This window comes from Camelus bactrianus, chromosome 22 (genome assembly GCF_048773025.1).
Source record: "Camelus bactrianus isolate YW-2024 breed Bactrian camel chromosome 22, ASM4877302v1, whole genome shotgun sequence".
In the NCBI taxonomy this organism is placed as follows: domain Eukaryota; kingdom Metazoa; phylum Chordata; class Mammalia; order Artiodactyla; family Camelidae; genus Camelus; species Camelus bactrianus.
In genome coordinates this window covers 30046243-30073560 of record NC_133560.1, presented here as the reverse complement: position 1 = coordinate 30073560, position 27318 = coordinate 30046243, and the positions used below count along the sequence as shown (strand labels likewise).

The 27318-nt window shown below is 49.9% G+C and overlaps 1 protein-coding gene and 1 long non-coding RNA gene across 5 annotated transcripts; one reads left to right on the top strand and one right to left on the bottom strand.

Moving 5' to 3' along the window:
- Nucleotides 1-685: 685 nt before the first annotated feature.
- ZNF555 (zinc finger protein 555) lies at nt 686-14592 on the top strand. Of its 2 annotated transcripts, XM_010966675.3 has the most exons (4): nt 686-933; nt 9057-9183; nt 9605-9788; nt 10175-14592. In XM_010966675.3, exons 1-4 carry the CDS (start codon nt 931-933, stop codon nt 11709-11711), a joined length of 1851 nt encoding a protein of 616 aa, XP_010964977.1. In that variant the 5' UTR covers nt 686-930; the 3' UTR covers nt 11712-14592. The 2 variants fall into 2 exon arrangements, with proteins under 2 accessions (XP_010964977.1, XP_045359994.1); XM_045504038.2 differs by lacking the exon at nt 686-933 and having other exon boundaries at nt 8396-9183.
- On the bottom strand, nt 8029-27129 carry LOC105078372 (uncharacterized). 3 transcript variants are annotated; one of them, XR_012501683.1, is made up of 4 exons: nt 26444-27129; nt 21897-23698; nt 14762-21620; nt 8029-8415 (listed from the first exon to the last, which is right to left on the bottom strand). It is a non-coding gene; the product is annotated as an uncharacterized LOC105078372 (long non-coding RNA). The 3 variants fall into 3 exon arrangements; XR_012501685.1 differs by lacking the exon at nt 8029-8415 and having other exon boundaries at nt 13728-15079; nt 15288-21620; XR_012501684.1 differs by lacking the exon at nt 8029-8415 and having other exon boundaries at nt 13728-16028; nt 17021-21620.
- Nucleotides 27130-27318: the final 189 nt, after the last annotated feature.

The window sequence follows — 27318 nt, the reverse complement described above, 5'->3', positions numbered from 1 at the left end:
CCGCTTGTAAAATGCACACCTGGGAACTGTGGCATCGCACCCCTGTAGCTGTGCTGAGACCAGTCCTGCACGGAGGCTGGGGCCTCGGGGTCCGACTTCCCACGGGGTCAAAGGTCCCGGGGCTCGCTGGCCTCAAACCCCAGAGGCAGGGGCGGGGCCTCCCGGTGTCAAAGGTCACACGTCAAACTCGAGCCAGACCCTGACTTGAAGAGTGTGACGTCACTGTGCGTCTTTGTTGTTAAACAAAGGGCACGTTTTCTCGGTGACCTCGCCCCCGGGCAGACCCCTGACCCCGGAAGTCGCTAGACACCCCTACCCCCGTCCCGTTGCTTCCAGTCCCGGCACCGGACAGGGGATGCTCCTCCGGGAAACTGAGTCAGGTCCACGAGGAGGACGAGGGAGGGCCGCCGAGCTGAGGGCGGGCGCCGGGTCATTCCCTCCGGGTGCGGGTTCTGCTCGGAGCCCACGTCTGGGGCGGGCGGGTCAGCTACGTGAGTCCCAGAGGCCTGTCACTCAATAATAGGGGCGAACATGTGAGGACTGTCCAATCAGAAGACAGGGGCGGGGTCCGGGGAACAATCAGGCACGCAGGGGCGGGGTCCGGAGAACTGTCCAATCAGGGGCGCCAGGGTCGGGTCTCTGGAAACCGCCCATTCAGGGGCTCGTGCAGTAGGAATGCCTTCAGCGCTGTCAAGTCAGGGCGGCGGGGCGCGGAGCATCCTCCAATCAGGATCTCGTTGGAAGGGAGTGCCAGGAGCACGTCCAATCAGGGCCGGGGGTTGACGCTCTCCAGCCCCAGTGCGCGTCGTTCCCCGCAGGCCGTGGCGCTCGTGCGCACCTGCCCCGCGGGGCCCTGGGTGTCTGGTCTCTGTCGCTCTCAGCTGCCTGGGCCACGGGTAGGACGGTGCGAGAGCCTGGAGCGGCGCGGAGATGGTGAGTGCGCGGGGCCGGGGCCTGAGACCGAGAGGGGCTGGCTGGAACCGGCCGGAACCGGCTGAAAGCGGTCGCGGGGTGGGGTCCCGGCTTGTGGGTCCGGCGTCTCAGGACTGCCTGCGTGACCCAGGTGGGCACAGCTGCCCTCCGCCGGGGGGGCCGGGGATATTAGTCCCTGGTCGGCTCCTCCTGGCGGCAGCCTGGGGGAGGGGGGCCCCGGAGACCTGCTTAGGGGCCCTGTGCTGGGAGGGGCTCCCGGTAGGGCCTCTGTCCTTTGTGACCCCAACCCCAGTTCTCATCCCCTGGAGGACTCTCGTCAGCTGACCGACTCCGGTATTGAAGGGAAAAGACAGAAATGATTCCTGTCCCCTGAGTTCTCCCGGAGAAGGGGGAAAAACTAACCCAAAGGTCAAGGAAAGGCCACCCATGAGGTGGGGGCAGTACCCAAGGTCCCCCAAGAAGAATGCATCGGCAACACAGCGGGGACACAGCCGGCGTCCTTTGTTCTGGGAGCCCTTCAGTGAGCAGTGGCGGTGGGCGCCCCGCGTGGCAGCGTGGCTGCTCTTGGCCCTTGAGTCCTCTGTGCCTGTTCCGATTCAGCCCTGCCCCTCCCTGGGCTTGTCGCCTTGGAAAGATGTATTCAGTTACTGGAACCTCAGATTTTCAGCAATTGTAAAATACATTTAATTAATACAGCAGGAAGCATAAAATAAAATATTTTCAAAGGGGTGAATTTCAGGAAGAAATAAAAGAAAAAAAGAAAATGTCTTACATCCCATTTGTTAAACATTCTTTTTCATCTCCAGTTTGTAGTAAGTATCTCAGGTCTGTTCTTTAGAGTGGTAACAAGTGGAATTCCAGGGCTTAGCCTCCCAAGTCCTCCTGAGGAAAAGAATGTCCGGGAAGCAGAAGACACCCCCCCTTCCTGTGCGGCTGCGGAGAAGCGAATACCCATAGCACAGTGGTGAAATTGGCGCATTTTAAAGATCCCCCCAAATACCAGTTATTTAACTTGTGACAACAATAATGCTGTTGTTTCTTACGGTCGACAAGGCACTTTGTTTAAATCTGCAATAAGTTGATTACTGCCCATGGATGAGGTGGGAATGCAAGCTGCTTCCTCAGATACCAGTTTGTTCTGTGCCCTGTATTGAAGCCTCTGTCGTTTCTGCCGGGCTTGGAGTGGCTGCCCTGTCCTGAATCGGGTCTCCCCGTGGACACAGGCCTGTGTCGGGCTCCGTGCCTTTCCAGACCCAGCTGTCCCTGCTCTGCCAAGCCCGTCGTGTTGGGAGTGCTACTGCTTTAAAGTCCTTGCTCCCGCCTGGCTCTTCAGAATATTTTGGCTGTTTTTGGACATTTGTTCTTATTAGGTTTGCAAAGTATTTTACAAAGACTCGAGGCCTGTCTTGGGAGGGTGGGGAATTGATGTCTTGGTAACACTGAGTTATTTTAAAGAATATGTGCCATCTTTTCATTTATTTCATTTTGCTTTGTTATTATCCTGAATGTTTAAAAAATTTTCTAGTAGGTTCTTTGTATAGCCTTAATTAAACCAATTTTTGTAAGAGTTAAATTAGGTTTTTACCATGGTATCTGTTATCTTTTTAAAGTGAACTTTCTTTTTTTTTTAAAACATTTTGATAGTTTTTTTTTGGCGGGGGGGGTAATTAGGTTTATTTATTTATTAATTTTAATGGGGGTACCGGGGATTGAACCTAGGACCTTGTGCATGCTAGGCACGTACTCTACCACTGAGCTATACCCTCCCCACCTAAAGTGAACTTTCCAACTTTCTAACTGCTGCCATTGATTAGAAAGATAATGGCATTTATTTTATTTACTTATTTTTTTATTGAAGTACAGTCAGTTGACAATGTTGTGTCAGTTTCTGGTGTACAGCGTAATGTTTCAGTCATACATGTACATATGTATATTCTTTTTCAGATTGTTTTTCATTATAGGTTACTGCAGGATGTTGAATGTACTTCCGTGTGCCATATGGTAGAAACTTGTTGTTTATCTATTTTATATATACTAGTTAGTATTTGCAAGTCTGGAAATCCCAGTTTATGCCTTCCCACCCCCTTTCACCCCTGGTAACCATAAGTTTGTTTTCTATGTCTTGAGTCTGTTTCTGTTTTGTAAATGAGTTCATTTGTGTCTCTCTCTTTTTTTTTTTTTTAGATTCCACGTATTAGTGATATCATATATTTGTCTTTCTCTGTCTGACTTACTTCACTTAGTGTGATAATCTCTAGGTCTGTCCATGTTGCTGCAAATGGCATTATTTATTCTTTTTTATGGCTGAGTAGTATTCCATGGTATATATATCACATTTTCTTTATCCAGTCATCTGTCGATGGACATTTAGGTTGTTTCCATGTCTTGGCTGTTGTAAATAGTGCTGTTGTGACATTTATTTTTATATTGAGTTTTTAGTCTGAGATCTTGTTCAAAATCTTACTCTGTGATTATCTTTCTGTTCTGTTGGTGTTCTCTATGTACAGTCGTTCAAGTTAGGTATTAGCACAAGTGTTTTTTTTCCTAGTATAATGTTGCCTAAGAGTGAGGTCAACAGGCGTACTTCACTTCTGCCTAATTGTCTTGGAGAAAACAGAACTTCATACCGTTTATATGTTCTTTGTTCTTTTTTGAACATGATCTTATTGACTTTCCTTCATCGGGTCACGCACATTACCATCTACCACTGGGGAGTGGTAAGCGTGTTTGTGAATGATCGTTGAGTATTACAAAATGGTTTCCGGCAGCCCTTAAGGTGACTGCAGGTAGATCACGTGAATTGATTTTAGAATTTTCTGTTGCGTAAGATAACGTCAGTGCAGGAATGTGCACGAGACGTATGTACTGTTGACAGAAATACTTAAAAAAGTCCTCTGTGAGTTGAAACTCAGCCCTAAATGTGGAACAGGCTTTCCCGCCAGACTTGAAGTGCACGCCAGTGACCGGCCCCGCCCCCCTCTGCACCTGTGACCGACGCGCTGCGTTACGTGAAGCTGTGCATAGTTATGTGTAATCATGCATGTGTGTATTTTTACGTATCAGTTTGTAGCCTTATCTCGAATGGTTATTTTACTTTTTTTCTCCTCTGCAGCCGCTGCTTCACATATACGTGTATCGATGTCAGTGTCTACATGCACACACGCACGGGAGGGTCTCTCCTTCCCTCTCCTTCCCTCTCTCTCTGTGTCTCTCTCCTCTCTGTGTGTGTATATCTCCCTCCACACCCCCTTGCTCTGCCACATTTTCCTCAAGTACTTATATTTGATTTGCTTATTTACTGATTATTTTCCTCCAAAAGAATTTAAGAGTCACATTGTTCAGAATTTTGGCTTTTTTTTTTTTAGTTCTGTAGCCCTGGTGCCCTCATGTCCTAGGACCTCTGTAACTATAACCTGAATACACTTTACTGAATGACAAAGCCAGACGTAAGGTCTTCAAACAAAGCAGTCTTGCATGAGAGCTAGGGCTTTACCAGGAGAAGGAGTGGAAATGTGAGGGCGCAGCAGGGTGTTTCTGTGGACTGCTCGCCACGCGCCCAGCACACGTCTGGCTCTTGTCCACATCCCACTGGGAAGTGACAGTCCCGATGGTGGAGCAGCTGTAAGGGGTGCCTGAGAGAAGGGCCAGGTTCCCAGTTGAGCAGTATTACTAATTCACTGTTCTGAGTTTCCTCTGCCGGGAGCTAGTGTTAATGATGTCTGCTTTATGGAGTTAGAATGTATGGGCTAGTGTGTAGAAGGCTCTGTGTATGTCTTTCTCGGGTAGTGGGTGCTTGAATCCCATTAACCATCAAGGTCTTAGAAAGCCTTCAAGTTCTGTATTCTCTGCACGTGGCGTCCCCCCATATGCTGTCTTACCTGGCCTCAGGAGGCAGCTCCCGCACGGCCCAGCCTGGCCAGTGGGTTGAAGCTGGCCTGAAGTTTCTTCCTGGGATATGACAATGACCTGGTGGGATGCCCACCGAGCAGGACAACCCCAGAGGGCACACGGGGTCCCCTGGAAGGGCAGAGCCACTGGTCGGCAGGGCAGCTCGGGCAGGACTGCCCCGGATGGGCAGCCTTCCCAGGACCCTGGGGCGCAGACCGAATCAGCCAGGCTGGCTTCATTTCTGTTACCCAGGACACGTGTCCACACCTGTCAGTGGTGTGGACATCCTTGGAGGCTGTCTGCGAGGAAAGAACAGCTCTGCGGTTCATCCATGGCCTGATCCCCAGTGGTCCCCTTGCAGACCTGGCCCTTCCTCCATGGTGATTGTGATGACCTGGCGGGTGGGCAGCCTCTGAGGTTTTCCTGGTCAGGGCCGCAAGGAGCAGTGCTCCAGATGGGCAGTGTCTCCCGAGGCAGGTCCTGTCCCTGGTGGGGGCGGGTGCTGTCGGGTCTGAGCTTGCAGCCACGTCCAGGGGACTGGGACCTGTGAATAGGGTCCCACACCGCGCAGCCCGGGCCCTGCGGGCTGGACGGCTATGCTCCCAGCGCAGGGAGCCTGGAGGCTCCCTAAGCCCTTCCTTTCTGGTGCGTCTGCCGCAGAGCCCACTGACCCCTGCCAGGCGGGCCGCGCCCCCAGGGCAGTGGCAGTGGGTTTTCATAAGAGCTCTTTAGCAAAGTGCAGCTGCCACCTGAATTCCGTAAGTGTGTCTCTCCTCAGAGATCACCTGTTTTTTCATTTTCTTTCTTTTTTTTTGAACCTCCAATAGGTAAAAGTCATAGTTTAAAAAAAATCATGTATGGAGACTCCAGCCTGTGTCTAGCGCTGCGTTTCAATCCCAGCCGGGGCGCCAGCTGCAGACAGCTGGGACGTAGGGCTCGCTTTGCCTCTGCGCAGGCTGGGGCACCTCTCCGGCATTTATAACATTGTGTTTGTGTCCGTTTTCATCATACAAGCGGGTGCGGTAGCCACACACACAAAACCATTTTAAGTGAAAAAAGCCAGCAAGCAAACAAAAAACCAAGCCCTTCTTTTCTCCTGGAATCAGACCCTGTGTGGGTTTCCAAGGGCTGCTGTAAATTACCACCGTGAGGGAGGCCTCGAAGTGCGTCCTGTCACCATCCTGGAGGCTGGACATGTGAAACCAAGGAGTTGGTGGGATGCGGCGCCCTCGGCACCCTCCGGGGCTCTAGGCTCGTTTCCTGTCTCTTACCGCCTCTGGAGGCCCCAGCGAGCCTGACAGACGTCCGTCTGTACGTTGCCACCTTCCTGTGTCTCTGCCGTCACGGCATTTCCCTCTTCTTTTAAGAACACTAGCCACTGGATGAGGGCCCACCCTGATGACCTCGTCTTAACTTGGTTATTTCTGCAAAGATCCTATTTCTAAATAAGCTCACATTTACAGGTGCCGGGGTTAGGCATTCAGCATGTTTCTGGGGAGAGGGGACAGTTCAGCCCATAACAGTCCCCACGTAGTAACAGGGATGGCGTGACCGCTGCCCAGGAAGGTCCTGGCTGGCACGTGCGGTGGGCCCAGCAGCCCAGCAGCCGGGGGCAGGGGGAGAGGAAGGCCAGGGTGTCCCCTGCCCCTTCCCTTCGGTTTGTCCTACTTTTTGCTTCAGCTCCAGGATCCGATGTAACTTTTTTTTCTCCCAATGCAGTTCCATCTTGTCATGCGATTTCTTGCCCATTTGGGGAAGCTGGGGGCCGTTCTCCTGCTCTAGAGGGGAGAGCAAAATGCAGACACCAGTGTCACCAGTGCTGGGCTTTGACTCCCATCTCACGTGGCCGGCGTGGCTAGCAGTGGCGGGTGCGCCATGAGCCAGCCCTCCCGGAGTGGGGCTCTGCCTTCCTCTCCATCAGCTTTCCCAGCTACCGGCAGCTCGGGGACCCCAGCGCCACCTGAGCAGCACAGCTGCCTTCACCCTCCCACTTTGACACAGGGCTTTTGCCATATTTTAGTAAGTCAGGGTTGTTCTAGCAAATCCCACTCCTCATGTGTTGGGTGTCCCTGAGACCCCCCCAGGCCTGCTAGTAGGACTCACGTGACTCAGCCTATAGTTGTCCTCACACCTGACTGGTCACAGCGAAAGGACACACAGCAAAGCCAGCTAGGGGAAGGACACAGGAGAGCGCCAGTGGTAACCAGGTGCCCGCTTCTAAGAGTCTTTTCCCAGTGGGGTCGCACAGGCCGCCCCGAGGTCCGCAGCAGTGAGCTGTGATTGTGTGAAACGCCGCCCACCGGGGAGGCTCACCGGCGACTCGGTGCCCGGATGTTTACTTTTTGACAGCTGGTCACATGCACGTCCTCTGCCTGCCAGGTACCCGAAGCCCAGACTCCCAGCACAAAAGCAGGTGTTCAGCGTTAACCCTGTTGTCTGCACAATCAGTTTAGAGACAGTGAGTCATCATTAGGGTGGTGTGGAACCTTCCAAATTCAGGTTCCTCGACCCCAGGCAAAGCCAACCTCGCCAGCAGTCATTGCTAAGAATAAAATTAACGCTTACAGTGTTAGCTCCTTTCCTGCACCCGCGGTCGGGGAACTTTGTTAGAGGAGACTACAGATAACTGCTCAGAGCAGCTCAGCCTGACTCGGGGAGCTGCCAGCAGAGGTGTTCCTGGCGGGCTCCTGCTCTGTTGAATGGGTACCATGTTCTGGCCTCAGTTGCATGAGGGTGTTTCCTTTCCCGTGCTCATGCCTGTGTGTCGTGGATGGACGGCTTAAGGGAGGCGTGCAGCTCGCTGGCCCCTGTGCCTAGGGCCGGGCCTGACGTGCTCACGCGCCCGCGGGGAGGGGCTTGGGCGCGGGAGAGTGGGGACTGCCGCTGCCTCGGTGCTCTGGGTGTGTCACTGGCTCTGGGAATTTGAGGCGACGGAGTGTTCCCTTTGCAGGAAGTGCTAAATTCTTTTATGTATGTTAGAAGCAAGGATAAATTCACTGTCAGGTTTTTTTTTTTTTTTTCAAAATTTTAAATTAAAAAAAATGTTTTGGCAGGGGAGATAGGTTTATTTAATTTGTTAATGGAGGTGCTGGGGATTGAACCCAGGACCTGGTACATGCTAGGCATGTGCTCTGCCACTGAGCTACACCCTCCCCCCATCAGATGTTTTTGATGTTAAAGTCCTTTGTAAAATAACAGTAACAATAATAATAATACCACTTTTATTCTCAAAAATGTCCTGGCTTGAACCATATGACACGGTCACCCTAGCTCTGACTTGATAATGTGATTATTCCTTCCCCCCAAATTGTTCAGATTAATATATTCTAAAAGACAAATGGATTTATTCAGATACCGGGGAAAAAATAAAGTCCTTTGCAGAGTAGGACTCTTATCCCCGAGGCCAGCGGGAGTAGTCTCATGGCTGCGGTAGAAGGGCTGTTCTGGCAGCAGGTGGCACGTGTGTGAACTCAGGGCTGGTGGCAGTAGCACTGGACTCAGGAGGGTGGGGAACTTATGGAGGTCCAAGTCCTCGTGTCCTTTTCCTCTTTCCTGAGCTCTCACTTCTTAATAGAGTCCCATCTTCATGAAAATCTGTGGAGAAAAAAGAGTAGAAAGTGAGCTGGTGGTAACTATTATACAAAAAAGTTAAAATTCATCCTTCTAAAGAAACCTTTTTGCTCTGCTGGTGGGACTGTCCTTGTAGCCTGGGGATCTTTAAGACAACGTGGCTTGCTGGCCCTTGCAGCACCCTGGGTCCCCCAGGCCCATTGGCCTCTTGTGTTTGGTGAGGAGGGTAGAAAGACAAGTTCCCAGTCTTCCAGTGTGTTTTTACTCCTTAGAGCCTCATCCAGGTTGACCTTGGGCTTCATGTGCCTGTGGACAGTGTGCCAGAGGAAGGAGCTGAGGTCGCTTGTGTCATGAGGGCTGATGGGTCTTAAAATGCAAATCCTGTTTCATCTGTATAGCTTCTTCCTTTCCCCAGCGTGGTCTGAACGCTTTGGTGAGAGAAGAGTGAGACTTAGTGGTCATGGTGACAGTGCTGAGCCGAGCTCAGTGTGTTAGTGCTGTTACACCTGTGAGGACATGTGGACACAGTAAGAGGTGTGATGACCGGGTCACAGAGTGGATGTCGGGTGACCACAGAATCTTGTTTGAACTTCCTGTGACTGAAGTCCAGAAGTCCCACGCTGTGCGTCTCACCTGTGCTCCTGCACCTGTACTGGATGTTTCAGGACTCGGTGGTCTTTGAGGATGTGGCCGTGGACTTCACTGTGGAGGAGTGGGCTCTGCTGGATTCTGCTCAGAAGGAGCTGTACAGAGATGTGATGCTGGAAAACTTCAGAAACCTGGCCTCAGTGGGTAAGAATGATGTCGTTACTTCACTGAGTCACTTAGAGACGAGCATTTCTGGCACATCACTTGTTCCAGGACTGGGAACGTGGAAAGGGAAGACGTTAACTGGTAAGACGGACACGGTCACAGCCAGCACAGAGCTGGACTCTGATAGTTTCTCCCCATGAGGGTGAGAATCTATGTATCAGCTGAGTTTTTCTTGCCGTAAAGAAAGCTCCTGTTGGATCACTAGTGGGTCTAGGTTTCATGGGGCCCTAGGTACCCAGTGAGGTCTGTTTTTGAGCCTTTGAGAATTTTACTGTGTTGATTAAAGTGCTTCCCATTTTGACCCCTCGTGCTTGTTAGTGATGAAGTCTTGACGCAGCTGAACTCCTCAGTGTGCGTTGGCTAACAGGTGCCTTCTGTCTTGTTCCCTTTTTGCTTTCAGATGATGACACTCAATTTAAGGCCAATGGGTCAGTTTCTCAGCAGGGTATTTGTGGGAATAAGATACCCAAGGAACAGAAAATATCAAAGTTCACTGGAAGTGATTCCTGGGCCTCCGTCGTAGGAAGAATTTGGGAAGCACTTAGCCTTGGAGATCAGCATACAGACCAGGGGAGACATCCGAGGTGAGTTGCACTCAGGAGAGAAGGCAGTCTTCCAGGAGAGAATCTCAGTGTGTCGTGAACTTTAAAGAGCAGACAGACAAAACTCACAGGAGCTGAGAGCAGGTTTGTTTATTCATAGAGATTTTCCTAAAGATTTTTTTCCTTAACTGTGACATTGATGTTGAATGTCAGGAACAGTTGAAACCGATCAGGAGGAAAGCCTGTGTTTAAGAAACGCCGTGTTCGTAATAGTTGTGGTTGAGCCCCTGCCGTGGCATTCAGTTCATTCTGCTTTAAAAGAAGTCAGGTTGAGAAGTCCATTGAAATTCGTGAAGATGGAGTCCTGGTATTTACTAATAAATCATTATCAATCAAACCACTGATAACATGCTTCTCATTTTTAACAGAAACCCTGTGGTGGAGGGACTCTGTGAAAGTGCTGACCAGCGTGGGGAAGGCCTCAGTCAGCAAACTGCGGTCAGACGGTATGAATGCAGGGCAGGCGGGAACGTCTTAGCGTGCCGCTCATCCCTCAAGAGTCATGGCGCTGTTCGCACTGGACACAAGGCGTATCAGTGTCAGGACTGCGGGCAGGCCTACCGCTGTCGTTCACACCTAAGGACACACTTGAGAACCCACAATGGAGAGAGACCCTATGCCTGTAACCTGTGTGGAAAAACCTTTCCACGAACCTCTTCCCTCAACCGGCACACGAGGACTCACACCGCAGAGAAGACCTGTGAGTGTCAGCAGTGTGGGAAGGCCTTCATCGACTTTTCCAGTCTCACGAGTCACGTGAGAACTCACACTGGAGAGAAGCCCTATAAATGTAAGGACTGCGGGAAGGCCTTCAGCTATTCCTCGACCTTCCGACGACACATGATCACACACACGGGGGAGAAGCCCTACAAGTGCGCAGAGTGTGGGGACGCCTTCAGCTATTCCTCGACCTTCCGACGACACATGATCTCACACACGGGGGAGACACCACACAAGTGCATGGAGTGTGGGGAGGCCTTCAGCTACTTCTCAGCTTTCCGAAGGCACGTGATCACACACACTGGAGAGAAGCCCTATGAATGCAAACAGTGTGGGAAAACCTTCATTTATCTCCAGTCCTTCCGAAGGCATGAGAGGATTCACACTGGAGAGAAGCCCTACGAATGCAAGCAGTGCGGGAAAAGCTTCATTTACCCCCAGTCGTTCCGGAGACACGAAAGGACGCACGGTGGGGAAAAGCCCTATGAGTGTGCCCAGTGTGGGAAGGCGTTCAGCCACCCCTCCTCCTTCCGGGGCCACACGAGAGTGCACACCGGAGAGAAGCCTTACGCATGCAGCCAGTGTGGGAAAACTTTCAACTGGCCCATATCCTTACGAAAACATATGAGGACACACACCAGAGAGAAGCCCTACGCATGTAAGCAGTGTGGGAAGGCCTTCAGTTTGCCTGCTTGCTTTCGTGAGCATGTGAGGATGCGTCCTGGAGACGAGCCGTACGAATGCAAGCTGTGTGGGAAGGCCTTCTCCTGCCACGTCTCCTTACAGAAGCACATGCGGAGGCACACCGCGGAGAAGCTTTACCAGTGCAGACAGTGCGCGAAAGCTTTCAGTTGGCCCGAACTTCTGCAGCAGCACGTGAGGACACACACGGCTGAGAAACCTTACGAATGTAAGGAATGTGGAAAAGTCTTCAAGTGGCCGTCATCTCTGCCGATACATATGAGGATGCACACCGGGGAGAAGCCTTATGAGTGTAAGCAGTGCGGGAAGGCCTTCAGTTGTTCCTCATCCTTAAGAAGACATGCGAGAATACACACTGCAGAGGCACGCTACCTCCGTCACGTGGGAAGTCCTCCTGGGAGTGAACCGACGCACGGTGCTTCAGAGAATTCCTGTCAGGAGAGAAACCTAAGTAAAGCTGTAAATCTGGTGTTGCCTTTATGAGTACCTCATCCTTAAAGTGGACCCACAGGGAGTGTATTTCCAGTTCTTTTGCAAATGAACATTCAGATGAAAATAAATTGTCAAAGTCCTCAGCTCTAGTACATTTTGCAGGTAGTGTTTTTTCTCATGGTTTAGGAAATCTAGTTTGTTGGAATCATGGGTGACTGGAAGTGTATTTTCAATATGTGAGTAGTTTAAATACCTTAGTTGTTTAAATTGCTCTCTGAGGGGTTATTGGAATAGTGACACTGTGGTACTTGGGAATTTCTTACTGGCATGGTGTGGCAGCTGCTGGATAATCGCCCGTGGTGTTGAGAGTCTTTATTTAGGCCCGAGGAGGCTTGTTCTAGTTTTCTTATAGTCGGCAGGAATGTGTAATTACGCAGAGTTGCGTGTGAATTGTTACTTTGATCGCTTCCCCTCTGTGCTGCCCTTGCTTGTGGTTGGGAATTGAACAACAGGTTTTCACTTGAGACCCTTGTGATGTGACCACGAGACAGAGTTTGGGACTGTGTCGTGTCGGCATGGATAATGTTGGGATCTGCACTTCCCAGAACCCCTTCCCACGATCCTGCGTCTGACTTCACTGGCAGCCTGTCGGCATGAGACTTGGAAGGGCGGGTGTGAAGCCATTCCCAAGCTTCTGGAGTCACAGTAAAGTATCGTGGAGAGAAGCACAGGGGTTTCCTGGGCGCCAGCTTTCAGCCCATCTGATCATTGGCTCTTTTAAGAGTATCATGAAAAGAAGTGCCAACGACTTGATTTCTGTTTTTCTCAGAGCTGCAGGCTCCCGTAAGTATCTCCGGGAGCTCCATGTGAAGGGTGCACTCATGTGGTCAGGCACTCACAACGTGGGTTTTCCCACAAACTCGCGCGTGTCCTGCAGCCTCGTTAGTGATCTCCGGTGCTGTGAGCCCACTCCTCTAGACGCTAACGTGCTTTGTAAGTCTAACTTGCACAGCAAACTCCTTTTTCTCCGAACTTTCAGTGGCTCTCTGATCCTGATTCTGCCACGAGAGCTACACTGTTGCAGCAAAACAAAGTGACACACGGGACTTTATTAGCCCATCGTGCTTTGTGACATGCTGACTCAGTCCTTCTACGCGAGAAACTCCTTCCTCATAGGTCGGGGAGACGTCTGTTACTCAGAACTGAATGCAGCTCCTTGATAGGTGTTTGATTGTCATGTTTGATTCTGACTCATTGCAGTGCGTTTTCTTTGCAAGCAGGATCTTCGCTTCTTAGAAACACCTTGCGTACTGTGTTTTCAAGTCACTTGTATACTGTTAGCTCCTTGGGGCTGCTGGAATGAAGCGCCGCGACGGGGCGGCTTCGGACAACAGGAATCTTTGTCCCGCAGTCCGGGAAGCAGAAGCCCCAGGTCAGGCAGAAGCCCCAGGCCAGGCAGAAGCCCCAGGTCAGGCCGAAGCCCCAGGCCAGGCCGAAGCCCCAGGTCAGGCAGAAGCCCCAGGTCAGGCAGAAGCCCCAGGTCAGGCCGAAGCCCCAGGCCAGGCAGAAGCCCCAGGTCAGGCCGAAGCCCCAGGTCAGGCCGAAGCCCCAGGTCAGGCCGCTGGCAGGGCTGCGCTTCTCTGCAGGCCCTGGGGAGGGGGCGTTCCCGCGCCGCCCACGTCTGCTAGTTCGCTGGCTTGAAGGAAGCGATGCTGGTCTTCACACAGCCTTCTGCCCGTGTGTCTGGCTCCTCACGCGTGGCTCTTCTTATAAGGACGCCATACAGAGTGGCTTAGGGCCCATCCTATGCCAGTATGACCTCCTCTTAGCCCATTACACCTGCAACACCCTATTATCAAGTAAGTCGTGTTCTGCAATACTGGGCCTTCAACATGTGGATTTGGGGGAACACAATTCGACCCATAAGACTCATAAATGTTACTCTCTTTTTCACTTACTGAGAATATTTTTAAATATTCCCGTTGCAGTTATGGATTTCAACCAATTCTGTTAAATTTAAGCATTATACATTCTGAGTCAACATTACCTGGTCTATACACGTTAAGGTATTTTTTATCATGTAAACTTTATTTTTTATTGTTACATACTTCAACATTTGTCACTAATGGATTGCTTATTGTTAACAGTAAAAACTGAAGTAATGGTTTTGTCAACGCTCTTCAGCCAAAACCCACTGGGCCCACACTGGTTTGATCAAAGAAAATTGGGTGTATTGAGTTAAAGCAATTTGAATGAACACACAGTGGGGCTATCAGTCAGAGGTTGTTTAAAAGAATACATTTTTGGATCAGGTTTATGTTTGGTGAGTTTAGAAGGCATAAATGAGCTACGTTAAAACTGACTGGTAAGCAAAAGCAGTCAGTCATACTACCAAGAAGAGGGGAACGGTTAATCATTTTTGTGGTTGGGAGGTGAGCTCCAGAACATGAAGTGTCAACTTGAGTATGGTATAGTAGAAAAGAAGCTGTATTTGACATTATCAAACAGGAAAAAATTTAATATTTTATGGGAAGGAAGGAAGGGTGAAGCTTTTTGTTGTAATGATCCACAAAGCTCCAAGAGCCCACTTTACTTTTCACAGGTATCATTTCCACCCTTGTGGACTTCCAGCACTAGCCAGGGAAGGAAAAAAGTGTAGCAGTGTAACACCTTAGTGTTGTAATAAAGACAGACAATATCTAAGATACATAATTCTACAATTTTTTCCATGCTAACTTAGTCCTTCGTAGCAGTGTCAGGTTTGGAAAAATTTTATATTTGCTTAATTTTTATTGGGAACTGTTGGAAATTTTGAACACTGGAGGGCAAGTGTAATTTCTGAGAACTCATGGCACTTACACTTAGTGAATTGTACTGCATGCGTATTATAAATAATAGAAAAAACAATAAAACCTTCATTTGCTAAGGGAAATTTTAAACTCCTGAGTCTTGAGTCCACCCACCCCCCACCCTAATTTAGGATTCTTAAGAAGTGTTCAGGGACTTGGGAATGGGGGAGAAGAACTTGGGGCCAAAAATTCCATTTTGGCAAATTCAGTCTGAAGTTAGGAAACACCCACAAGGGCCACGTCTTCCCTCACCTCACATAGTAGGAGAGAAGTGAAAGGGCTCCTGGAATCTTTGAGTTTATGCCAGGTCCCTCCAGTTAGATATCTGGGAATGCTGTGGTCTGGAACAGAAAGGCGCTCCTACATTTCTCCAAGAGCCCCTGCCTGGGGGCATCAGCGTCATGTCTTTCCAGGGCCTGTCTGGAGGCCATCCCCCTTTAAAGTTGCATCAGTCAGGGTCCTGTGACTTTCTGCTGGGCGACGTCATGAGGGTTCCACACTCCTGCTCGTGGAACGTCGTGGCAGCCCCCCCGGGGGGCTGAGAGGTGACAGAAACAGCAGGGGCAGGACCTGCGACAAGGGGACACAGGTCATTGTCAGAGCACCCTGACCTCCTCATGCACATCAAGGCGCACGTCAGTCTCAAACCCTCCAGCGACGCCACAAAGGGACGTCCTGCCATGGCCTGCCCGTCGGCGCGCACGCACAAACACCGACTCCATCATCACCACCTGAGGATGTCGGATGGCAGGTGCTCCAGTCTGGCTGGAGGCCTCACCTGGGTTTCCGCATCCTCACCACGGCTCCTCCGGGTCTCTGGGGCCGCCACGCCGCAGCGCATGCGCACTCCCACCACGCCTGCGCGCCACGGTCTCAGCCCCTACGGCTTGTGGGAACTGGAGACCCTCAGAGAGAGGCGCGGTGGACGCCGGGATCCCCGCCCGCAGACTCCTCCCGGCATGCAACGCGATCGCCTGTTTAAAAAGGCTGCTGGAGACTCCTCGGAGCGCATTCTTCGCAGAAGTGCGCAGGTGCGCCTGGGCGGGGCGACTCGGAGGCGGCCCCGGGGAAGAGGGAAGACCTCCTCAGCGCGTCAACTTGCAAGAGGCTTCTCTGTGGCCTTTAGAGGTGTGGCCTGAGCTCCTGAAGCACCGAACCTCGGAGCCTCGGGGAGGACCCTGGGGCCGCCCAAGACGGGTGGAGTCGGGTCTGCAGGCACGTGAGGCCAACAGAGAGGGCTGCGAAGGGGACCACAATGCAGGGCACGTGGCTGCCCTTGGACGAGACAGACCGCATTGCCGCCTGCATTGAGTTTCCAGTTGGAACGCAAAGTGAGAAAAGGTAAAAGCAGTGATGAGTGTATTGCTGGAAGAATCCTAAGCAGCATGGGGTTGGGGGCTGGAACATCATGTCCCCAGCCATGTCGGGCCCCGGACGTTGCTCCCACAGATTACGGTCTTGTGGTTCTTAGGGAGAGAGAGACTTTCTGCGCTGTGCAGGTTCAGGAAGTGTGAAGTCCCTGTTCCAGGAGAAGAGGCAACAAGTCAGATCAACAGCATATCTGATGTTGGTTAGTTCTGACGGGTGCTGGGCGTCGGGGGATGGGGGAGTCGCAGAGGGCCTAGGCTATGTATCTCTGGGAGTGCGTTCATTTCTCTGGAGACCTCACCTTTGCCAGTGTGAGTTTGTGTGTGTGTATCTGAGTGTGTCCACATGCACGTCCCAGTGACAGTTTGTGTGATTTGGTCTGTCCGTCACGCCACCACGTGTGTGTATGTCTGGGAGAGTTCAGGTATTTGAATGGTGGTTCCTGTGTCCAGATGTCCATCTATCTATCTAATCTCTCTGAAGAGAGAAAGTGTCACAGTTATTTGCAGAGGTTTTTTCTGAGCTCCAGTATTTCAGACTTTACTCCTTGTAACAGCGTGGCTCACACTGGCAGTAATTCGGACGTCTCTAGAATTTCAAAGATGCAGAGCTTTACTCCAGTTTTCCATACCAGCAGTGGTCGCACCAGATGCTCTTGAATGATGATTGTCAGATAAGTAAATATTTTAGATTGTATTAATTGTTAAAGTAAAAGAACAGATGACACCAAAACAGCTCTCCAAACTATATATAATGTGGTGTGGTTGCCACAGTGCCATCTTGTTGGTTTTTCTGTAGGATACCAAAAAGAAGCTATGTGGCAAGACTGTAAACACAATTTACATTTCAGTTTGAATTTATTCAGTCTTTGAAAAAGTCTTTTAACTTTGTATCATTTCAGCAACACTTTGTTTCCCGATATTTCAAATTCATATCATCTTATTTGCATAAAATAAGGAAACGCAAGCACCCACTAACCATTCCTGCATGGACTTTCTTGATCCTTTGTCAGTCTTAAGAATTCTCTTCTTTCTCTGCCCTACCAGCGCATATTGTTTCTACTTAATACATGGCATGTTTTGTCTGACATTAACTTGTGAATTGTGCAAAATTTGTAATTTATTATAACTGTAAATAACTTACTCAGATTTTTGCTTATGACATGTCACAAGAAACATCTGTTTTCATGCCCACAGGTCTGATGGTTGGCTTGGGTAGGTTATTAAAAGTGGTGGGTCTTCAAGTCTATTCTAGTTGGTGAACTGGCTCTGATTCAAGTATGTCCATTCTGGGGCTGAAGCTGGATTGGATAGCAGCCACCTTGGGGAAGATTCCTCATGACAGATCCCTTGAGGAATAGAGGAATGCCAAATGCACAAACACATTTCAGGGTTTCTCCCATAACATTTGCTCACATAGCATTGACTTAAGCAAGTCATATGACTCAAAATCAAGGGGAGAAATAGTTACATTCTTGCTACCATGAGGACATAGCTAGATTGTTTCACAGGGGGTTGAAAAATTTGAACCAATAATGCAATTTGTCACACCATCTGAATACCCTTTCAGGAAAGAGACTGCATTATGCAGCATAATCATAGAGAATGTACCAAAAATTCGTTTCATAATAGTTCTCCCTTGTGTGTTTTTAATACTTTGAGAAACTTCAAACTTTGTAAATGTAGAATGATTTAAGAAAACCACATATGCCAATTATCTGCCTTCAACAATTTTCCGTCACTTCTTCTCTACAACATGCAGCTCCCTCTGGATAATTTTGAGCAGTTCTCAGCATATTTCATCCTTGGAGATTTTGGGATATATATCTGTATTTAACCATAATGCCATTATCACACCTAACAATGATCAGTTATCCCTTAATGTAGTCAAATATATAGGTGGTAGTGGTCAATTTCCCTGATGGTCTACATAATTTAAAAAATTTTGCAGTTGGATTGCTGGCATTGGATCCAATAAGATCCATAATTTTAATTTATTATCTCCTTTATATTTAAGCTATAGTCCCACATTTTCTTTGCAGTGTAATTGTTGAATGTAATAAGTCACACAGAAATTTAATACAGTGGGTTTTCTAACTGCATCTCCCTGCTGTTATTTAGCAGATAATTGGAATTCAGAGCTAGAGGTGTGACTAGGTCCAGATCTGATACTTTGATGAGAACAATTCAGCGATCGTGTGTTTCCAGGTGGAAGTATATACATAAGTTGCATACATGAGACAAAGATGGTGTCTGTATACTGTTTAGTTGCTCATTACAGACTAAAGGCTCAAAAGCCCCCTGGTGCCAAACTCAGGTTTTTGCATGTCCATTTGTTTTAAACAGAGTCCCAATTTTAACTGTTAAGAGCCTGCTTGCTTACCATGCCCTGTGAAGCGGCACCCAAGAGCTGCTGGCCATAAATAAGGTGACCCATGTAGCTGTTAACAGACGCAGGCAGCTGCTGCCCTTGGAGTGCTCTGACCCAAAGGCTTCCCAGAGCACCACCACTTTTCTGGTCCCCTGTGAAGCCCCTTGTGTGGGTGTTCCCTTGCATTCCTCTTCCGGGTGGTGGCTCCCTTTCCTTTGCCTCTGGACTGTCTCATGCTAGGAGGGACTTGCCCACATGCACAGCTGTCAAAACACTGCCGGAACAGAGCTCCGGTGTGCGCCTGCCGCCTGTACTCACGTCTTTCCTGGATCAGCTGCAGACTCCCCCAAAGGTGATTTATCCTTTTGTGATATAAGCTGGTCTTGGTGACCATTACCTGGAACATTTAAAACTCTTGTGAAAAAGAGGGCATGTGTTTCCAGAAGGTGGGGCAGACCACGGAACTGGGTGGCTTCAATTAATTCTCTCCGTTTTGGAGGCTAGATGCACGAAATCAATGTGTCAGCTCCCACTGACACTGGCTAGAATCCTTACTTGGCCTGAGGTTTGTGGGTTACCGTTAAAATGCAAGGACTTTTGAATGGGCTTCTAGAATGGGTTCTGGGCTGGGAGTGGCCAGTACCTTAAAGAGGTTCAGAAAGTCCCATCAGGTGAAGAGCACGGTCTCCAGGCTAGAAGGGCGTCTTCTGAGTCCTGATCCTGTCTCTACCACTTGCTAGCTTTGCGATCTGTAAGCCCTAGTTAACTCACGAAGGAGATAAACGTGCCTACAATGTAGTTTGGAGGATTATCTCGATTTGTGTTAACTGAACTAATACAAGGGAAACAAAACAGTGCCGGATAGAAACATACTGAAGCATTTGCATAGTCAGAAAGCAGAATCAGCCCTTCACAACTGGGATCTACTGGAGTGGCATTCACTCCTCGGCCGTGACCTGCTGAACAGAAACCGTTTCACACAACACTGTCATCAAACAAGGACACTGGGTGATGTGTTATGGAGTAAGGCACCAGCGAGAGTTCTCCGACGAAAAAAAAAAGTATCTTATGTTGCAAACAGAAGTTGTAATAGTTGACCACATATTAAGTTTATGGTTCAGAGACTGCATTCAGCTGTGAATAACAGAAAACACAGTTTGTTCCATCTGTCTGCAAGTTACCGCTTTTCCATACAGAGCTGTGGAAACAGAACAGGGCAAATGCAGCCACTCAACGCTGCAGCCGGGGAAATCGCAGCTGCAGGTCTCAGGGAGGCATCGGGACACAGGACCACCAGGCACTGCAGGCAGACGGTCACTGCGCAGGTCAGACCTAACACAGATATGGTAAGAGCTGGAGAGAAGAGTGTCAGAGAAGGTCACCACCAGCCACGAGGGCAGAAGCCAGTGGTGCAGAGGGACGTGTGGGAGCTTGCCAGAGAAATCCACACTGTAGCTTAATTAGAAATCAAACTAACATCCCAACAATTACCTGTTTTTAAATAAACTTCAAAAGACCTATGGGTCCAAAAGACTTCATAATGTACATAACTTTTGTATAAGCAATTTGATGAAAAAAACTATACACCAAAGGTCTGCAATTTGGCAGACAGGGTATGTAGCGAGTAGAATGGTGCCCACCGTCCCCCACCAAAGACACTTCCGCTCAGAACCTGTGATATGACCTTATTTGGAAAAAGGGTCTTTGGAAATGTAATAAGGATCTTGAGACGAGATCATCCTGGACTAGAGTGCGCCTGAACCCAAAGACAAGTCTCCTTCTAAGAGAAAAGGATGAAACATTTGGAGGAGGAGGTGATGTTAAAATGAAGACAGAAACTGGAATCATTCGCCTACAAGCCGAGAACACCAGGGATTACTGGCAGCCACTAGAAGTTTGTAGGGCGCATAGATCAGATTCCCCCTCAGAACCTTCCCAAGGAGCTGACCGTAAAGACACCTTGACTTCCAACTTCTAGCACCCAAAGCTGGGAGAGAATCCTTCTGTTTCTTTAAGCTGCCACCTCTGCGGCCACCTGTTAGGCAGCCCTGGAAAAGTAATACTTTAAGGAGTATCTCCCCATAGATGTTATTCTCTGAAAGAACTGGAGACAATGTGACAGGGACCTACTTCCAGAATAAGGCACTGATAAAGCCAACAGAACATCCAGGCTCTCTGTAAAAAAGTCTCCAGGGGTAGGCAGTTTGCTGTGCACAGTAATGTGAGCTGCGCGGAGGCCTTCCACCACTGCTTGCTGGCCTGGAGCTCCATCCCGGGTGCGCCGGCATGTGCTTACGGGTACAGGGCTACAGAGGGCTCTCCCACGCCGCTGCCATTCTGTTTCTCCCCAGCGTGAATTCCCTCATGTCCCTGCAAGGACGAAAGCCTACTGAAGGCTTTACCACGTTCCTCGCGCGCACAAGGTCTCTCTCTGCTGTGAGTCCTCAAATGTCCCTGAGAAGACGATGACCAGCTGGACGCCTTCCCACACTGCTGACACACGCAGGGCTTCTCTCCAGTGTGGACTCGCATGTGTGTTCTGAAGTGTGAAGGGCTGCTGAAGGCCTTCCCACATGCGTTACATGCGTACGGCTTCTCGCCAGTGTGAGTTCGCAGATGCCCCTTAAAGGACGAAGGAGAACTGAAAGCTTCTCCACACTGTCTACATTCGTAAGGCTTTTCTCCCGAGTGTGTCCTCAGGTGGATCCTGAGGTCTGAGGGCCAGCTGTAGGCTTTCTCTCCAGTGTGCATCCTTGCGTGGATGAGCAGGTAAAAAGAATGGAGGAAGGCTTTTCCACACTCCTTACATTCACAGGCTCTCTCTGCACCGTGAACCTTCACGTGTTTTCTAAGAGAAGAGGGAGAAGAGAAGGCTTTCTCACATTCTTTACAAGCATAGGGTTTCTCGACCAAATGAGTTTCTCTGTGCGTCCAGAGGTTTGAGGGCGATCTGAAGGTTTTCCCGCACTTCTCACACTCATAAGGCTTCTCTCCAGGGTGAGTTCTTACGTGGACTCTGAGTTTGGAGAAATATATAAAGGCTTTTCCACATTCTTTACACACATAGGGTTTTTCTTCAGTGTGAGCTCTTACGTGTGCCCTGAAGGATGAGTAACAACTAAAAGTTCTCCCACATTCCTTACATCAATAGGGCTTTTGTCCATGCTGAGGCAATGCTGTGGGAGCCTTTAGTGAGGAAGAACCCACAGTGGCTTTTTCAGATGAAGAAGCCATGATTTTTGCAAGCTTGCTGTACCCGTAGGACTTCACCCCCGCAGGAAGCCTCTCCTGCACAGTAAGCCTGGCAGTCCGGTCGGCTTCTCCACGCGCACCACCGTCACGATTTTCTGAGGGCCTCTCCACCACATGCCGTCTGTTAAAAACAGGTTAACAGGGATAGATTCGTGAATGATTCAGCATAGCTTTTCATGATTAATATGATTACATTTTTACCATTTTCAGTGAACGTGTATGTTTCTTGCCCTGAAAGAACTGTTTCAAAGTGATAAAAGCTGAATGCTCTGACAGAGGGCTTGACGCCGGGTACCACTTTCAGTGTTTTCCTATATGGGATTTTGTTTCCTGATAATTGCTTACAGCTGACCTAAGCCTCAAACAGTCCACAAACATCTGTGTCACTTTTACAAACCTGTCCTGTGAAGCTCTGTGACTGGAAGGCCTGACACGTGTCTGCACACACAGACACACGTGCACACTGATGTCTCAGCTCTCTCTCCTGAGACCTGCTTCCTCCAATGTGTGTCACTCACCGCAGACATGGTCCCTGGTTCCTGCGCTGACCTTTGGTGCTATGGCATCCCCAGTTTTCTCCTAAAATGAAGAATCAGCAGTCATTTCTTCTGAAACTATATTCTGTTCACTTCATACTTCTTCCCCCAACATCCACTGTAGAGGATCTGACCGATTTTAATTTGAGTGCCGTAATATCAAAAACAGTAACAAATTTACTCTCTTTGGAGAGAACCGGTGGGAGGAGGGCAAGAAAAAAGGTAGGAAACATGCACATTTCAAGAGTGATCCAAAAGATAAACAAGTTATACAGAGAAAATGCACTTTTGAGCAGAACAGGAGTTGCAGGAGTTTTGGCGACTTGGGGACTTGGACAATAATACGGGTAAGAGGCCACAATGGTGGGCAGTTTCCTGGAAACACTAGCACGAGGATTGAGACTTCTGGCGACATAAGGGCCCTACTGTCAGGAGGCAACCCAGGATAGAACTGGGCCAGAGGCACCTGCCCAGATGCTAACTTTAGAAGAGGGAATACGGAAGGTCTGTCAGCGTGGACAAGGACATTCGTGAGGGTGGATGAAAAGCTAAAAAAAGGAGGCCGAGGAGTCTGTGAAATTCAAGCAAGGAGAGTAACAGGCGTTCGGGCTCAGTAAGAAGTCAGTCCTCTCTCTAAGGAATGTTTCCAGATGGAAGGCTCCCCCACCAGGGCTGCTCCTCTTAAGAAACAGTTACAGCCCTCACAGAGGCTTGAAACATCGCGTGAGAGAGTAGCAGGTCTCATACATACACAAGAAAGCTGTCCCACGGTGGGCTCCACAGTAACGCGACCCTGTCTGCCTTCCTCAGCAGTAGGTTCCCACCGTTCAGCCCAAGTCCTGAAACCCGCTCAGCAGCTTGGGGATACTTGCGCTCTGCAGAGGACGTGAAGGATCGGTGCCCCTCACCTATGGAGGCCAGGTTCCTGAAGGTCTCCAGCATGACATCTCTGTAGAGGCTCCTCTGAGCCACATCGAGCAAAGCCCACTCCTCTGGGCTGAAGGCCACAGCCACATCCTCCAAGACCACTGAGTCCTGAAACACCCAGCAAGTTCTGGCTTAACACAGTACCATTCTCCACGCGCGCGCAGGAGGAAGGCGGGCTGATGGCACCGGGGAACCGGGACTCAGTTCAGAGCAAGTTCCCACACGGGCCTGTGGTCTCCCACCAACCCCAGCGCTCTGTCACCACGTCTCTCCCCTCGGTCAGCGCCAGCTTCCTCAGGGCCGCCAGCCTGCACCTTAGATTCGTCAGCATCTCTGGTGAACTATTCTCTCTAAGTGTGACTGTGGCCACTTCCATTCATCTCCTCCATCTGAAGGGTCCAGAACAGTCCACACATTGGAGAAAATTAAAGAAATATTATACAAACAAAACAATTATTTTGGTTTTGAAAACATCAATTCCTTTTCATGAAAAAAATTTTTGTCCCCTCCTTCACGGCCCACTACAGGCCTCAGCATGGTATGAAGAAGCCAAGGTCAGACGTGGATGAGCTTGTAACGGATGAAAACACAGTGAAGGTCTGGGAGTACTTCCTGCTTTTCCCTCAACAACAATTTGATTCTCAAGAGGCCTGGTTATGTCCCACCTTCAACCCAGGCCCTGAGATGGATAAGTTTCCTTGAAAAACTCCAATCCATCATGAACCGGAAAGTCCACCTGGTGGGACAAGAATATTCTTTATGAGAATCATTAATACTCACTTGCGTGTCTCCTGTCCTTGTGTAAAACAGCAGCCTTTCGTTTCCGGACACGCTCTGCAGGGGACAGGCAGTGCGTGGACAAGTGGGAGCCCAGGCGAGACAAAGGGCGCCTGAGACCTCAGCCCTCAGCACGGCGCCTTTACGCGGGGCCCACGTGCAGAGTTACCAGTGATCACACTTACGGGGGACGTCACACAGGGGACAGCTCTTCCTCTACACACAGACTGACATCACGAGATGCCAGGACAGCCTTGCCTCCCCCAGGAAAGAGTGCCCTGGTCCTTCCTGCCTGTGAAGAGGCAGTTAGGGGCCCCAGTGTGGAAGTGAATTAACTGAAGCCCAGAAGGGTTTGGCTGTGAATCTGCCCAGATCATAAAACGGATAAAGGGACCGGCCGGGCAGCACCTTCCTCCAAAGGACATCCGCTCGCACTGAAATCCCAGAGGCGCCGACCTCTACACCAGCCCCCTGGGGGCTCCAGACAACAGTCAGTCCCGCGCCCCTGGGCAGGCTGGCAGGCACGACTGCCCAACCCCTGAGTGTGGAATCCAGTGGCTCCCAGGGTCCCCCACAAACCTGGCTTTTGAGAAAGTGAATCGAATCATTCCATCAGCTTCTACACACAGAGGCGCGAACACAGGCTGCCCCACTGCAATGCGGGTGCTGCGCTTTGCCCGCAGATCAAACAGCTGTAGAACTAGAATGCTCCGGGCTGGGGACACTCTCGTGAGGCTGTAAGTCAAGTCAGCTGCTCCGGCACCCCTAATTACTCCTGTACACTGGTATCTAGCCCTGTCTCAGAACAAACTGTTACCCACAGATAGGGTTCAGCTAACTCTTCCACTGCTGTGTGTCAGGTGCCATTTCAAAGCCCTCACGGCACCTGACAGCCTCACAACTATGCCAATAACAAAACGCACTATTTGAGCATCTGTGACGTTGAAGTATTTTGCATACAGAGTTCCACACGAGTTCTTTAGTTTCTCATGATAAATCTCCGAAGTAGGTATCACTACAGTCGGTATTAGCAGAGGAAACTCCAGGGGACAGTCAGTTAACATGCTCAGTGTGACCCAATTAGAATGTCATACGTAGGTCTGCCTGCTTTCAAAGCCTAAACTCCTACTAGCTGCATTTTTGTCCATGTGTTACACAATGATCATGTCTGTTATTCCTCAACATGAGTAATGTGACCTAGAGCAGAGGTGAGCAAGCTTTGTCTATAGAGGTAGTCGTACTGAAATTGTAATAATATTTTTCATTTTGCCCAGGAAATAAAAATATCGTGTCAGTATATAACCAACATAATTGGGTTGAGATATTCCATATTACCTTTGTCATACTAAGTGCTACACGTCTGGTATGGATTTCACACATGCAACCAACTCAATTTTTGTTATTTTTTCGGGGATGTATTTTCCAGCTCAATTTTGATGGCTGTATTTCAAGCTCAACAGCTACATGACGCCAGGGGTACTCTAGGGGGCAGTGCAGACCTACACCTGCCTGTCTCCTGGAATATTGAAGGAATGCAAGACTGTTTAAAAATTAGTGCATTTTATCATACTAATAGAAAACGTATAAAAATCATAATTCATGTCCTTAGATCCAAAACAGTGACATATTACTGTCGGTAATGGATATCAAAATTTGGGGCGGGGCAGTAATTAGGTTTATTTATTTATTAACAGAGGTGCTGGGGATTGAACCCAGGATCTTGTGCATGCTAAGCAGGCGCTCTATTATTGAGCTATAGCGTCCCCCACTAGGTATCAAAATTTAATATGCTGGGAGGAACTCAGCTAACTGGGGAAGACGGTGCATAAAAACACTGCAACATTGAAAGAAAAATCTGAAATAGTGAAACAGCTCTCTTGTCAAGAAGACAAGACAGAGTACATTCTTCTACATTGGATTGGAGGTCCTGGTGAATCATTAAAAAAGAAAAAGGTAAAATGACATGACAAGAAAAAAGCTGAAATATTTGCAGGTAAGATACTGCAGGTAACCTTTAAGAAAATTTACAGAAGAATAATTAAAATCTATACTTGCACCTAAAAAGGATAGTAAGAACGATGCTCCAAAATGAGTTTACTTCTATGTACCAGGAACGGTATTTTTTTTAAGATACCATTTAAACCAGCATCAATATTAGGTGCAGAGTGACAAGGTTTCGGTAAGACATTTATAACAAAAACAATGAAACATTGTTAGACAAACCAAGACCGTGGATGCGAGCGCCCGACACTGTCAAGGCTGCGGATCCACCCTCGAATGCATCTAAAGGTCAGTGTAATCCCAACGCATTCTTTATAACTGAAATGCTTGCTGATTCTAACCCTAGTGTTTTACACGTAAGAAACGCAACCCCACGGGCATCAGAATCCATCCAACTCGTAACAGATACCCAGTGTGTAATATGTGCTGGACCCTCTCCCCTGTGCTTGCGATAAAGCAATGAGAAACTAAAACATTCCCTAGTTTTAAAGCTTTAACAGTCTACCCGCTTGGTTAGTCAGACTGAAAGGAAAAACCCGGGAGCGGGGTGGACACAAGGACCCCACGCCGCGACCGAGGGCGGAGACTCGGGCCAGGACCCCGGGGCAAGGGCGGGGAGACCCGGGCCCGCGTCAGCTTCCAGCCGGTTCCGGCCGGTTCGAGCCAGCCCCTCCTGGTCTCCGGCCCCAGCCCGCGCACTCACCATCTCCGCCCCGCGCCAGACCTTCCCGGACGTCCCCCCGGCGGCCCGGACAGGTGAGAGCGACGGAGCCAGTACACCTGGCGCCGCTCGGGGAAGCTGCGCACGAGCGCCACCGCCGGTCGAGAGTGACTTTCACACGGGCTGGGAGCGTGCCCGCCCCTGGCCCTGATAGGACTGCTCCGGACCCCCGCGCCCTGATTGGGCAGTTCTCCAGGCACTCCTTTCACAGGAATTGAGATTGGGTAGTTTCCAGAGGCCCGCACTCCGACTGGACAGTGCTTCGGGCACCGCCTTTGGAGCCTCAGGATAGAGCTATCGGCCCCGGCCCCGGACCCCCCGATTGGGCGACTTGCGCCTCTGCAGCGCCCCTCCTTGAGTGATGGGCGCTGGCGGAGATGACTTCACTTAACAAGGCGGAAACGTGGGTTCTCGACTTCTGCCCTCTCCTTGCCCCGCGGGGAAACTGAGTCAGGGCTTCCCGGTCCAGGAGGAGGACAAGGAGAGGAGGTCGAGCTGCGGGCTGGCCGTCCACCCGGGAACAAATTCTGCTCGGAGTCCACGTCCCGGGCAGGAGGGTCCGGGTCCCGAGGAGGAGGCCGGGCAAGGAAGGGCTGAAGCCGAGAATGCGCACTTCCGCCTGGCATAGGCCCCTGAACCGATATCCCTGCCTGTCAGTCAGTCCACGGGGCTATAACAAAGTCCAATCAGGGAAGACAGGTATAATAAGAAAGGCTGGGGAGGGGCCTGGGGAACTGCCCAATCAAGGGACAGGGGTGGTGAACAACTGTTCAATCAGGGCCCGAAGTTTGCCGAGTATTATCCGTTTAGCGGTCTCAATATGATGAGTGACTGGAGTAGCGTCCAATCAGAGCGCC

Bases quoted from the DNA above. Each gene is read 5' to 3' on its own strand.
- ZNF555 (XM_045504038.2), top strand. From the start codon at position 9,048: ATGTTTCAGGACTCGGTGGTCTTTGAGGATGTGGCCGTGGACTTCACT. The intron at 9,184-9,604 runs GTAAGAATGATG...TTTTGCTTTCAG, and splicing joins CAGAAACCTGGCCTCAGTGG to ATGATGACACTCAATTTAAG. The intron at 9,789-10,174 runs GTGAGTTGCACT...CATTTTTAACAG, and splicing joins GACCAGGGGAGACATCCGAG to AAACCCTGTGGTGGAGGGAC.